We start from the raw sequence: 15,488 nt of genomic DNA, 5'->3' as shown, positions 1-15,488 counted from the left end.
AAACAAGAAAGTGGACACTATTTTTAAAAATACGTACATGAGTTAAAACTCTTTCTCCATCTAAAAGCGTGATAGCGAACGAGTGGTAATTTTATTGTCAGTTTAAGAGCTAGAATTTACCTAAACAATGATATATCTTGCTCTTCGAACATAGCAAAGGACTCAACTGCTAAGGTAAAGGATGCCTTTGTAGAGGAATTTCCAAAAGGAAGTTAACTAGCATTCATGCTACTGCCATACGAATAGTAACAGGCAGCTTACTTGCTAGAATCTGAAGTATCCAGCGGGCTCGCTAAGCATTGATTGGATTATTGATTTATGGCAAAGCACACGAGGGCTATCTGCCTAAAGGTAGGGTTGCCTTCATGCAGGACTTTCTAAGGGAAACTGGCTCGTATATATGTTACACATAGGGAAAACCACGAAAACGCCCATGCAGCCAGCCCGTTCACGGGATTCGCACCTCGGACCGAACTACCAGTGTTCAGAGTCTTTACTGCTCGGCCGCTGGTGGGCCCCGCTAAGCATTGAAGAAAATAATTTAATAAACTCGGACAATAACTACTTTCTTTTGGTGGGAAGACACGATTTTCACTTTCTAAATTCTACTAGTCTGAATTTATTAACGCTAATTTAGCATTCAAAACGGGTGGAATAAGACAAGGAAAATGTTTTGACATTTTAATTAAATTCGAGCAACTGCTCATGATTAGAGGCCAGTTTTGTGAAATTTGTTTTTATAAAATTAATTTTGAAAATTTAAAGTTTTAAACTGAAACGCTTACAAGCACATATTATGAACCTTTCTCGGTTTGTTTTATACGATTACGGCAAATCCTCGAGGGCTATCAGCCTAAGGGATGGGATGCCATCGTAGAGGACTTTCTAAAGGGAAATTGGCTCGTACACTATATGCCTAAGGGAAGGAAGGACTTAAGGGAAACTGGCTCCTATACATGTTACACTTGAAGAAACGCTCATGCAGCTATCCTGTTCACGGGATTCGAACTTCGGACCGAACTACCAGTGTTCAGCGACTTTACCGCTCGACCACTGGTGGAAACTATGAACTTTTCCCACATAATTCAGTTTTTTAAATTGAATTTCTTCCGTATTTATAATGTTACAATTAATGGACTCTCTCTTAGTGAACTAAATTTATTACATCCAAGTTTCAGGAATTAATTAAAAAGGATATTTTGTGGGGAAATATGATATAACTTTCGCAACGTTTCGGAGAACTTCACGCAGCAAACTCATTTAAACGCCGGAGTCCAATATGGGATAAATTCGAGCTCTGGCCATTGGTGAAAATTCTCATGAATTTTCAAACTTTGCATTCTGGAAGCTCAGCCGCACCCGGTTCTCTAATGAATCTTAAGTGAACGCGATGAGAATGTGGGAATAATAAAGTCAAGAATAAATCCAACATTGAAGTTGTATATGCAGTTTGTTGATTTTGAGATAAGATTAAAACAAACATTAAACTAAAATATTGAATGTAAATTAAACAAAGGTACATCAACTGAAATAAAACTCAAATGTTTGCGCAACAATGCACAGTTTTTGCCAAAACAAAATCAACTTGTGAAATTAAAATCAGAAACTTCACTCTACACAGTTCAGGTAAAAATATTATCGCGTGCATGGCACACTTATTTGCCTATTCTAACACAAGACATTAGCTATTTGAATAACACTGACGCCTATCAAATTGTATGAATTTTCCATAACTTAATGGTAATTCTACTATCCATGGAATCAAAGAAAAATCTTCTCGACGTTTTTAACTCAGTTGTGCCTATTCCGGGTGAAGTGAGCTTATCATTAAAAATTTAACTTGCCTAACTCTTTCATATAAAATCTATGGACCTGACTATCATTTTATGAGCCACATTTATCGGTAATAGTATCTTGTACATTTCATTACCTTTACTACAAGAGTATTCTGATATTTTCCATTTAAAATTAAGTTTTACTATTTACTTGTTAAATTACAGAATCATGAAATTATTACAAAACTACTGATGCATAGAATGGCAACTCGTACTAGTCGGTTATAGTAATTGTCACAACTGAAAATCTCAGATAAAATGCTGATAGTTTACAAGAATCGAATTCGAGTACAAGAATTACAACTTCTACTTGTGGACTTTAGTTCAATACATCTCTAAGAAATATAGCTGAAGTTTTTAATTCAAATTACCTACCATGTGTTAAGTTCGATAATTTACAAAACCGAACTTGGTTTTCAAATAGAAGTTTTATGGATGCGCATATACAAACACAGGAATACAATTTTTTTAAAGTATTTAACGTACATTTTAAAACCTTAAATTAAAATTATTACGTTTTTAAAATTAACGCAAACACAAGAGTTCTGAAGCGTTCTTAAAAGTACAATTCGAAAAAATTCTTAAATTACTACTCGTTCTTAAAATGGACAATTTTAATAGTTCAAATCACTTTCTACTTAAATTTACATACTTAGTTCAAGTAAACACACATGGTAAAATACTAAACACGAGTAATATATAAAAGCAAAGGAAGTTTAAGTTTCCAATAGATATAAAACATACAATCTTCACTCTATTTACAACTAAACGTAAAGAGGTTTTACCATGATGGAAACTAAAGAAATAGTTAATGAATTATTTCTATTATGGAATTGCACCACACTTATGCATTACTAAAGTAATGCATAATGAATTAAGTTTCCATCCACACAATATTGTCACAACGTTATCATTTCAGTAAGCAGCAGAAGATAGCATTCATTTAAGAAGTGCAAAGAGTTTCGTTGGAAGTTTTGTTCAATACACACCAAGAATGAGAATTCCAGTTACTTTAAAAACTGGACGTGTTTCTATCCGCAGTCTCATTCCACTCAGTTTTGTTAAAAGCAGGAATTAAAATGAATTCTTTGAAAGAGTTTAATTGTATATCAGACTCACCAAAAGACTGCTTTGATATTGGATGACGCAGCTTGAAAGCAATTGAAAAATGCTTTTCACGAAATGCAGAAATCACTAGTTTAATGAAGGAAGTAGTTCCGGTGGCATAGACAATATAAGCATGAATCTGCTTGCAAATGATAGCTAGAGAAATGCAGAGTTAAATCCGTTCAATAATGGCTTCATTTCTTGTCGGACATGTATTTAGTCAAAGCCTTGGCCCCTTCTGAAATAGCATGTCGGCCAAGCTCACCCGGAAAGACTAATCGGACTGCAGTTTGGATTTCTCGACTTGAAAGAGTATTCCGTTTGTTGCTTTTAACCAGGAAAGATGCTTCCTTAGCAAGTCGTTCAAAAACATCAAACATTAAACTATTCATAATACTCATAGATCTACTGGAAATACCCGTATCAGGATGCACTTGCTTAAGGACTTTGTAAACATAAATTCCAAAAGATTCAATCCTCTTCTTGGACTTCTTCTTTTTTTTATCAACTAGGACCGCTGCTGCTTTAGTAATATTTTTACCAGAACGCACTTTCGAAGTCATAGCTGAGGATTACCAAAATTAAAAGCTTGACGAACTAAGAGATAGCAAAACCACGATTAGCAAAACCAACTGTTAAGTTTTTCATTTCCCACCGCAACTATTATATACAGTTTTGGTATTTCAGCAATAAACTGTTTCTCCAATGAAACGCTGATCATGAGTAGCAAATAGACGATCACGTTTTAATGACGTCACGAAAATTTTCTTCAATTCTTTTACTTTTATTCAAATTTCTGCCTTTTCTGTTGGGCGGTGCGTGTGGGGGAGGTATGTATTTTTGAACTGAAGTTAGTGTGTGTGTGTGACTATGGCAAAGCCTCGAGGGCTATCTGCCTAAGAGGAGGGATGCCTTCGTGGAGGACTTTCTAAGGGAAACTGTCTCGTATACACGTTACACATGGGGAAAACCACGAAAACGCCCATGCAGCCAGCCCGTTCGCGAGATTCGAACCTCGGACCGAACTACCAGTGTTCAGTGATTTTACCGCTCGGCCGCTGGTGGGCCCTGAACTGAAGTTAGAAATTAAAGATTATTTTCGTATTAGGTGATTTGTACGTCTACGAAACCAGGGGGAAAATTCTGAAAGCTTTCAGATTTTATATTACCCACAAAGGGGCGTTTTTTTAACGTTTTGTGTGTTACCTTTGTTCATTAAATATCATATTCTTCGCACTCAAACCATAAAATTCAGTTTAAGAGCATTATCATAAAATAATTTAAAAAGAGCGTATCTTTGTAATTTTCGATACGCAGTCTCGCGCGCTGGAGGTAAAAATGTATTTTTTTCTTTCCCGTACAGTGTTGCCATTGCTCGCTTTGAAATCCTTGAGTTTGTTAATCAAACATTCGTTAAAGTTTTGCAAAATATGAAATCAATAATAAATATGAAATAATAATAAAACAAATTCCAAATTTCAAATTTGAGTTTCCAAATGCCCATATTAGTAGGAGGATGACATCATTCAAAATTCGATGGGCTCATGTCCCGTTGTTTTTTCACAATGCGAAAAATAGACATACATTAATGCAGATTTTTCCTTATTTAATTTCTTCATTCTTTCACTAAATGTTAGAGTCGTGGCAACAGTTTGAAAAGTGAAACGGACATTTATAGTGAACCAATGCAAAATCGCAAAATAAAAACAATGATCCTTCAGGGACAAAGCCTCTTTGGACTAAAAGAAAAAAAAAAAAAAAAAAGAAAAAGAAAAAAAAAAAAAAAGCTCAGTTCCATATCTCCCGTTCCACTGGGCCGATTGAGGAAATTCAAATTGCGTTTTCCATGCTTCGAAAGCTAGACTTAGGATATATATGTAATGATTTAAAAATGCATAGATGAAAACAGTGGAACTTTTAACAGCTTAGATACTGCGCGGACGAGAAATATATATACATTCATGCAGATTCACCATTATTTAATTTCTTTAAATATAATGCCGGGGTCCAATATTTCGTGGCAACAACTTGAAAAGTGAAATATATAGCGAACCAAAGGAAAATGCCGAAACGAAATTAATAGCTTTCTGTGCAAATCCCCCCCCTTTGAGCTAAAAAAATGTCATCCTCATATAATTCTACCTACTCATGATTTTAAATAAAGTAACTCTTTTTGAAATATTTTGCCGGAATTCAGAATATTATGATTCATGCTTCCATATCTTTGGACACGGGTTTGAATCCCGGAGAATGCTTTAATATTTATGTTGTCTACCGCTTTTTTGCGGATACAATATCGGTCACATTCTGTGCTGTAGCCTAGGCAACTTTCATTTGATGGATTAATAACTGATGGGTTTTCCTTGCGAATTCCTAACCAGACCGTAAGGGAATATTGGAGGGGGGATATGATATTTGAATGAGAGAATAAGAATAGTGAAATATTTATTTTATTTTAAATAGTGTGGTTTCGCTGTTAGGAAGCAACTTGAAAATATTAACATATTAGTTTTTATGGACTCATACCAATGTCGTTGGCTCTTTCTTATCTCATTTTCTATCTCATATAGTCACCTTCCGTTGAATTAAATCTGTTTTGGAATCTCTTTGATGATGTCTCAGAGAATTGCAGCAAAAGTAAAATACCCTTACGTTAGTGATTATGCGTTAATGGCGTCACGGCCCTGTTTGATTGACGGTGAAGGAAGTACAAGACCTTATTATTGTGAGTGCAGCAGGGTCCGAAACTTGTTTAGGCTACCTCAAAGTTCCAGGTGTGACGCATTCTCCACTAGTGGGGATCCGATCAAACAATGGCAAGATGAATACATGTACGTTGTCCCGACCAACCAACATTCAAAGAAACCAGCTTGCAGAAGAGAGCTCATAACAATAGACTTACCGGAATTACAATTTTCATTACTGTTGTCATTCAATTATGTCATGTGACAGTCTGTTGGTTGTTAATAAGCGCTAATGTGGATTTCCTAGAATGAGGTGATGTAAAGGAAGAAATGTCCCAAGTTAATCCTGCAGTAATTTTTAACAGATGTTCCGCGAAAATATAATACTCTGTGACAAGTCACTAGAGGCTTCGAAAAGCTTTGTGGAATGACTGAAAATGCAAATAATTCCGCTTAAAAATTGGATGGAGGGGGGGGGGATTTTACACGTTTGCAAAATTTATCGGTTCAGCATTATGCTATTTAATATTTCAACACAAAACGCACACACATACACACAAAACAAAGCAAAAACAATTCATTCTTAAAGCTTTCAGAGTTTATATTACTCCCAAAGGGACTTTTTTTAAAGTTTTCGTGTATACCTTATTAAATATCATCCTCTTCGCACCCCGCGCTGGAGATATATCCCCCCACCTGTACTGTGTTACCATTGCTCGCTTTGAATTCGTTGAGTTTGTTAATCAAAAATTCGTTAAAATTTTACGAAATGTGAAATAGCTAATAAAACAAATTCGAAATTCAAAATTCGGGCTTCGAGGTGCCCGTGTTCGGGTGGAGGATTACGTTATTCAAAATTTGATGGCTCTAGGAACCGTCGTTTCCTCACGATGTGGAAACATTCATGCACATTCTTCATGATTAATTTCTTTAAATATAATACAGGGTGATAATATTTGGTGACAACAATTTGAAAAGTGATTCAACCTTTTACAGTGATTCAACGCAAAATCCTTTCTGAATAAACCGTACGAGGAAGTCATCTAGTTCACACAACATTTCTTTTTTTCTTTCCAGTAGCGAACCTTTAGCAGTTTAGACATTGGCCACTACTAAGACCGGAAGTGGTGGTCCTTTATTATGGAAGCACTTAATATGTAGGCCTCTGTTGTCTGTTATGAGGAGACTGACAAATTAAATCCATACCTTCTGCAGGATTCGAACCGGGACCCTTCGGTGCGGCAGCCAGAGTCGCTAATCACTTTCCCATCTGAGCAGCTGAAATGCAAAATAAAATTCTCAAATTTTCTGCAATTTCAAAAAGCTATTGGTGGAAATAAATGCTCATACAGCGAAACAGTACTTTTATACTGCATCAACATTTTTCGAAAAGGAGGTGTGTGTGTGTGATTATGGCAAAGCTTCGAGGGCTATCTGCCTAAGAGGAGGGATGCTTTCGTGGAGGACTTTCTAAAGGAAACTGGCTCGTATACACATTACACATGGGGAAAACCCCGAAAACGCCCGTTCGCGGGATTCGAACCTCGGACCTGCAGGATTAACTTGGGGCATTTCTTCCTTTACATCACCGCATTCTAGGAAATCCACATTAGCGCTTATTAACAACCAACAGACTATCACATGACATAATTGAATGACTACAGTAATGAAAATTGTAATTCCGGTAAGTCTATTGTTAGCGATTACCAATGTTAGCGATTTTACCGTTCGGCCGCTGGTGGGCACTTTTAAAAAGGAGGACATTTTAAGGTTGAATGAAAGTATTATATTTTAATCGAAAAAGAGAACTCTAGTAAAGATAGAAAAAGCTTAAAAAAAACAGCATCTTTAATAAAAATAAATAATAGTGGCAGTTATTATAACTGCTTTCAGTCGACTTGTGGATAGGATTACAATCCGGAATAACCTGGACAGTCCTGAATTCCTTCTTTGGTTCGGAATTCTATACTGGATAGAAAAAAAAAAAAAGCTCCAGGAATTTATAAAGTTCAAGGAACTTTTTGATTAATAGAAGAAGAGAAAAATTGAGAGAAACTGGATAAATTCTAAGATACAGTATTTTTTAATCAAATTAATTACCTTTTGACATCTCTTCGGGTAATTTCATGAAGGCACCTTGTAGAAACATTAGGATTCTTTTTTTGAAGAAGGAAAGATGAAAAAATAGCAAACGCCTTCGCAGGGGAATCGAACCACAGACCTCTGGAATACCGGCCCAGCGTGCATAACCACTACACCACGAAGGACGCTAGGAAAGTGGGAGAAATACCTTATAACTTTTGCTTCATCAGCATGTTCACAAAAAAGACCTACTAAAGAATAAAATATACTTTTCAATATTTGCGTGTTTCTGTTGATTGAGTTATTAGCCCAAAGAGAAGCACTATTAGCTCGGAACGGCATTTTCGTCGTTTCACTATAAATGACGTATCACCTTTTAAATTGCTGCCACCAAATATTATCTCTCTGTTTTATATTTGAAGAAATTAAATAATGAAGAATCTTCATGATTTTATGCATTTTTTTCACATTTTGAAAAAGCAATGGTACTAAAGCCATCACATTTTGAATAACGTAGTCTTCCACCCGGATATGGAAACCTGGAAGGCCGAATTTTGAACGTCTACTGGAAATTCTAAAAATTCCTAATTGGCTTTAATTTTTTTGTTTAATTAATGATTAATTAATTAATTTTCAATCGTTAATAAAATACTTTTTATTCATCCACTCAAGTTCAAATACATTTTTTAAACTTGTAGTGGATGGATGACACTTGATGTTAATACAATCAAAAATTTTTTAATTTTTAATTTAACATTTTAAAATTTTGTTTTGTATTTTAAAAATTTTTCTTTGTTGACCTAAGTAGGAATTGACTTTATTTTTTTTTTATATTACTTGTTTTCAAATATGTTCACCTAACTAGCAATGGTAGCTGACTATCGCCCGATAGCTCTGAATTCAAAATTTCAGACTAGAAGTATATTTATTATATTTATGACTGTCGCCTATTGGTAGATTAGGACTGGTCAATGCGGAAGTCTCTCGAGAATGTCGTGATAGAATAAGTGCGGGAAAATACTCCCGGGGTATAATTTAAGTATTTTTGACTACAAACGAAATGGAATTGGAAGAAGTCTGTGTTAGAATTATGGCAAAGATACCACAATGGGGCTGCCTATATAGACGGCGCCATGATATTTTATAAGGCTTTTCTTTGTCTAGACATAATATTAGCAAAGCTATTACTCGATTTAAAAATTAGGCAAAAAAGCAACTTTGCACAGATTTTTGAAAAAAATTCTATCGATTTTTCATTGATAAACCAATAATTTTATGTAATATTGTGGCATGCGTACATGTTCGTAATAGATTGAATGCACACAGTTCCGATGATAGGTTAATAAAATTTATTTATCGAAATAAACAATTCAAAGCTCTGGAAATTTCCTCAGAAATACTGGTACAGGAGTTCACATTATCACAGAGTACATTCAGTAGTTACTCACCAAACTACTTAGAACGTTAAACATAAAGCAATGTAAAGGGCATCTGCAGAGAAACCTGACCCGGAAATATCTCAAAGTCATGCTGAACCAACGACCTGCAACAATAACATATAGTTTCCAACCGGACGCCGAGATATTTCTAGTACTTTCTGCTTCTTGAAATTACTGGAAAGCAATATGAGGGTCAAATTACGGTTACAGCTAATATAGTGATCAATAACATTTATTCAAAGCGTATTGTTGCTCGCGTACGGGCTCGTAATAGATTGAATGCACAAGTTCTATAAAAAGTTAATAAAATTTATTTTTATAGCAAGAAATGTAACAAAACAATGCTAGGTTTTTACTCGAAGATATTCGAACAATATCACGCAGTAGTTATATTTTAAACTACTAAAACGTTAAATAGAACGCAATCCAAAGCGCAGAGAAAGCTAATCCGATCTCAGAATTACAGCAGCTAAGTAAACAACTGAACTGAGATGTTTCTCTCCGGTTTTTTAAAGCTTTTTAATCGAGCACCAGAAAGTTCTGATAATTTGCGTTTTCTCGTGATTCCTGGAAAGCAAAAGAATAGAATTACGGTCACAGTAACAAAGTAGTCAATTACATTTATTCAGTTTAAATATAAATTACGAGATATTTATTTATTAAATGCGTGTGTTCGTGTATTTTTACTTTTACGGCATAGCTTTCTCTTAAAATTCGTCACGCGCTACATTGCACGGGGAAATAAAACAATTTTAATTACAATTCTACTAAAAATAGCTAACTAAATATAAAATCCCTAACATTATTATTACGATACCTATTATAACCGTAAATAACCGGCGATATAGGGACCGGACAAAAATATTGCCAAATAGTCCCCAAATTTGGCGTCTTTTGGCGATTTCTAGCCAAATTTGGCGAGAAAATAAGTTGCCCAAACCGTTGCCAGCTTAGCGATATCTCGCCAAATTACCGAGATACCCCTTTATTCAATGTTAAACGGGTTTGCCACTATATTCCTACTTTTCCGGCATAGTTTCTCGTTTTAGATTTTTGGCGTTACATTGCACAGTAAAATGCAACAATTTCACATATCAATTGCACTAAAATCATCTGTCTATGTAGAAACTTCGGCACAATATATATCGATTAGCACTGATTTTATATAGCTTTCGAAAAACTCTTTCGCTTTCTCATTGAGGAAACCATTTTTCTTTGACTGAGAATCGAAGAGTCGTTTACATCAAAAAGAACAAACTTTCAATATTTCATAGAATTTCAATATTACTGAAAATAATCATAATAACCCCCATTTTATCACTCTATTTATTAAGTACAAAAGCGCTCGAATTCTGAAGAAATTTAACATTCAGGTCATTTTCTCACCTACTAATAAAACTCGTTGTTCGATTCTTAAAAATCCTATTTCTGATTACAATTCTCGGTGAGTTTATAACTTATCTTACAGTGCGGTTTGTCATACATTAGCCAAACTACTGAAGCTTTAAAATTTCCCGTCAAGGAACACGAAACTTCAACTCGAAAAGGATAAATGAATCTTCGATAGCTGATCATAACTGGGAAACTTAACCAACGATTGGTTTGTCTTCTGCTAAAATTATCCATATAGCTATTAGTGAATTAAATTTCTCTGAAATTTTTTCCATTCACAATTTCTTTTCTATATTTAATGACATTAGTTCTAGTTTAGTCCTTCTTAACGATTTTAGAATTTTAATATCTTAGTTTGGCATGTTTCGTTACTATTTTCTTTAACAAATGGGGCCCACCAGTGACCATACGGTAAAATCGCTGAACACTGGTAGTTCGGTACGAGGCTCGAAGCTCTCGAACGGGCTGGCTCGAATGGGCAGTTTCGTTGTTTTCCTCATGTGTAACTTGCGTAGAAGCCAGTTTCCCTTAGAAAGTCCTCCAAGAGGGCATCCCTTCCCTTAGGGAGATAGCCCTCGATGCTTTGCCGTAATTAAATAAACCAACCTTAACACATGGTGCTATGATTGTGTTTGGATGTGCTTGCTCTTGAAAAAGAGGGACATGTGTCTAAACATTCTCAAAATTTAGAATTTTATTCCAAATCTTCGCCAAACTAAATTTACTTTTTTATATATAATTTTAAATTCTACACTGGCCTGTTTCTTTTCTATTTGATATTATTAAACTAAATTTACTTTTTTATATATAATTTTAAATTCTACACTGGCCTGTTTCTTTTCTATTTGATATTATTAAACTAAATTTACTTTTTTATATATAATTTTAAATTCTACACTGGCCTGTTTCTTTTCTATTTGATATTATTAAACTAAATTTACTTTTTTATATATAATTTTAAATTCTACACTGGCCTGTTTCTTTTCTATTTGATATTATTAAACTAAATTTACTTTTTTATATATAATTTTAAATTCTACACTGGCCTGTTTCTTTTCTATTTGATATTATTAAACTAAATTTACTTTTTTATATATAATTTTAAATTCTACACTGGCCTGTTTCTTTTCTATTTGATATTATTAAACTAAATTTACTTTTTTATATATAATTTTAAATTCTACACTGGCCTGTTTCTTTTCTATTTGATATTATTAAACTAAATTTACTTTTTTATATATAATTTTAAATTCTACACTGGCCTGTTTCTTTTCTATTTGATATTATTAAACTAAATTTACTTTTTTATATATAATTTTAAATTCTACACTGGCCTGTTTCTTTTCTATTTGATATTATTAAACTAAATTTACTTTTTTATATATAATTTTAAATTCTACACTGGCCTGTTTCTTTTCTATTTGATATTATTAAACTAAATTTACTTTTTTATATATAATTTTAAATTCTACACTGGCCTGTTTCTTTTCTATTTGATATTATTAAACTAAATTTACTTTTTTATATATAATTTTAAATTCTACACTGGCCTGTTTCTTTTCTATTTGATATTATTAAACTAAATTTACTTTTTTATATATAATTTTAAATTCTACACTGGCCTGTTTCTTTTCTATTTGATATTATTAAACTAAATTTACTTTTTTATATATAATTTTAAATTCTACACTGGCCTGTTTCTTTTCTATTTGATATTATTAAACTAAATTTACTTTTTTATATATAATTTTAAATTCTACACTGGCCTGTTTCTTTTCTATTTGATATTATTAAACTAAATTTACTTTTTTATATATAATTTTAAATTCTACACTGGCCTGTTTCTTTTCTATTTGATATTATTGGATAGTTTAACCTAAAAAATAACTAATTAAGTGAAAGCTGTGGCATATTTTAATATTTTATGTATGGGACCCACAACTTCTTTTAAAGATGTCTGCGAGAATGTTTTTGAGGAAAAATTTGTTAAGATTTGTATAGAATAATTTTGTAACTTCTGGTTTCTCGCTTTATAAGATATCTTTTATGATTAGATGTCTGAATCTATATTTGAAACAACCTGAAAACTGTAAAAAAAAAAAAATACTAGGATTTTCTAAAGTGAACTCGAAACCAACTTCCCTGGTTCCCAAAAAAGGATTTGTGGGAATGAAATAAAAGCAAAGAAGTTTTTGAAAAAAGATCATTTATTTTTGTGACCTGTTCGAAAACTGCTCAAAGATTAGTCGCAGAACTCGTCTGCGAGTTTCTTCCCCTCCCTTCTAGCTTTTTTCTCTTTGGCTTTCTTTCAAATTTCTTTTAGATTGACATTTCAGTTGATGGTTCCTGACGTCACCTCTCGATTCCGTTGACAGCTGGCAATCTGTTCGAGAAATCAGTTTTAAATGGAACGATATGGGAGGGAGGGAGGCAACGCACGCAATGCAGATGGGCGAGTTTAAAAATGATTCCCAGATTTCTTATCTCTTTGAAATACATAGTCTAAGATAGTCAAAATCTTATGTTGGTATTAAAGACAAATCAAAGATGAAATCCACTTCTTATTAGAGTTCTGAAAGGACAGCTTTCATGGCTAAATCAAAATAACTGTTTGTCCTATATTATCATCAAAAGAAAAATGCTAGTAATAATTTATCAATATTTGCAAGCACTTTAATCTGGAGAATAAGTAAATTTGGGTACTCATATTAAATCAGCATTAACCAACCGGTAGAGTGGTTAACGAAGTTAAGTGCTGTAACGAAGAGCCTGGGTTCGAATCTCAGAGAAGGTATGGATTTTTATAAATGTATAGTGTTTTTGCAGCATGGGTCACTTTAAATATGTGGCGAGCAGAAAGTCCTCTCGAGACTTTGGTGATCTTGGACTTGGATGCTGGCATTTGTTTTTTGAACAAAGTGGACTTTTCTAGCAGTATTTTAAATTTCACATATACCCATATTGGTACTGTTCGGTTTCGAGGGCCGTAGCAGCGAAAATGTATGCGCAAAAGCGCCAAATCTAGCAAACGCGGCCATTTAACAGCGCGCCAAATCTAGCGTACGCACTGATTTCAGATTGCGTTAAGTTTATATAGTTCTATATTTCTTAAGACGCCATTGAAATACTAGTTTAATTTTTCAATATATATATATATATATATATATATATATATATATATTTTTTTTTTAATCCTTTTTTGATATCCTATGGATTTAACAATTTGGAAATTGCCCATTACGAAAAGTCGGCAATAGAATTTTGGGTAAAGTGCAGAATCACCCACTGCTTGACGCGTTTTTAAAAATTGCACATAATCGGTATCCATGTGCACATCGACCTATTTTCACTTAAAAAAAAAAAAAAAAATCCTAGAATTGCACAAAAATGGTACTGCGCACACCCTTGACTTTATCTATGTACACATCGACCTATTTTCACTTAAAAAGTAAAAGAAAATTGACAAAAATTTAATTGTTTTTTACCCTTGTAAAAAGCGGCAAACAAATAAGTGAGCGATTCTGCACTTTACGGAGAATATTTTCAAAGAAAAGGCATCATTCATTATAGAATTTGAACAACCAACGAGGTAAAATTATGCTTTAGCGATACGTCGGTAGCGAAATAGCGATGAAAGCATCCATTCAGTTATGTTTAGCAATTTTTATATAAATTATAATAATGATCTGAAATTATTGACTCTTATGCTTCCATTCAGTCATGTTTAGCCTTTTTTATATAAATTATAATAATAAAAAAGTATTATATGAAATTAACCTTTCATCTAAATTAAAATATCAATCTTAAATAATTATTTACTATTATACTTCCTTTCTTGCCACAATTGTTAGGGTTGCCGCAATTTTTTTTGGCAGCATTGGCATCAACAATAGTTTGGCGATTTTTTACGGCCCACGAAACCGAATAGTACCTAAATATATTTATTGTTTATGTTATGAATTTATCAAATCATACATAAACAGTAATAATAAAAACGGAATGAAAAACTTCTAATTTTTATTTGTTTTCTATCTAAAATCAAAAGATTGACACCTGAAAGAAATTTCTGCATCTTTTGCTAGTTAAACTTATGTAATTCAAACATATTGACAGTCACGTATTATTTCTTCAGACTGACATTTATTTCAAACAATTCTAATGTATTGAATTAAACCTCAAGTAATTACTTTTAACCTAAAAAACAAATTATAAAATTTCGAATGGGACAAAATCTGAGAATAAATCTTGATAGCCAAATATTGACAGTCATCCACTCGAATATGAGCATCTAGAGACCAAAAATTTGGAATTTCGAATTTGTTTTATTATATATTTCATACTTTGTTAACCTTTAATGAATTTTTGATTAACAAACTCAACGATTTAAAAGCCAGTAATGGCAACACTGTACGAAACAATAAAAAAAAAAAACAATAAAAAAAAAAAAAAAAAAAAAGCTACGTAACGCATTTTTATCTCAAGCGCTCGAGAATTTGCACCGGAAATTCTAAAGGTATACTCCTTTCAAATATTTTGTGATCTTGCTATGGAATTGAATTTAATGGTAAGTGCGAAGTACACGATGTTCAATAAATAAAGGTAACACACACAACACTCTAAAAAAAAAGCTCCTTTAATAAGAGCTCCTTTAATCCTACCGTAAAAAAATCTAAAAGCTTTTAGATTATTTATTCATTTATAAAAAAAATCATTTTTCATGTGTTCCAGCATAAAAAAATCTTAATGACTCTACAGTGGCGCTCGAACTAAAAGGTGATGGATGATGATTCTTCACCACCAGGATTTGGCAATTGGGTTCTCTAATCCCCAATTGCCTTTTAAAAGGGGTTATATAAGGTATTTTGTCCCTTCTTTCTAGTAGATAAATATAAATTAATATAGGATAAAATGATTGGACTTGAAGCAGAATTTTTTCATTGCTGCGGTAA

At 33.1% G+C, this 15,488-nt stretch overlaps 2 protein-coding genes across 2 annotated transcripts in view; one reads left to right on the top strand and one right to left on the bottom strand.

Annotated features, from left to right (window-relative positions):
• The window catches only part of LOC118184559 (dopamine receptor 1-like), a 382,281-nt gene that overhangs the window by 165,176 nt on the left and 201,617 nt on the right, over nt 1–15,488 (top strand). The gene's annotated exons all lie outside the window — the stretch shown is intronic.
• On the bottom strand, nt 3,137–3,505 carry LOC118198459 (late histone H2B.L4-like). The gene has a single exon (XM_035370140.1). It carries the CDS (start codon nt 3,503–3,505, stop codon nt 3,137–3,139), a length of 369 nt encoding a protein of 122 aa, XP_035226031.1.

The sequence above is a fragment of the Stegodyphus dumicola genome, chromosome 8 (assembly GCF_044657685.1).
Source record: "Stegodyphus dumicola isolate Sdum_Otavi_A_Nest chromosome 8, ASM4465768v1".
Taxonomy (NCBI): Eukaryota; Metazoa; Arthropoda; class Arachnida; order Araneae; family Eresidae; genus Stegodyphus; species Stegodyphus dumicola.
This window is presented reverse-complemented; position numbering and strand designations above follow the sequence as displayed.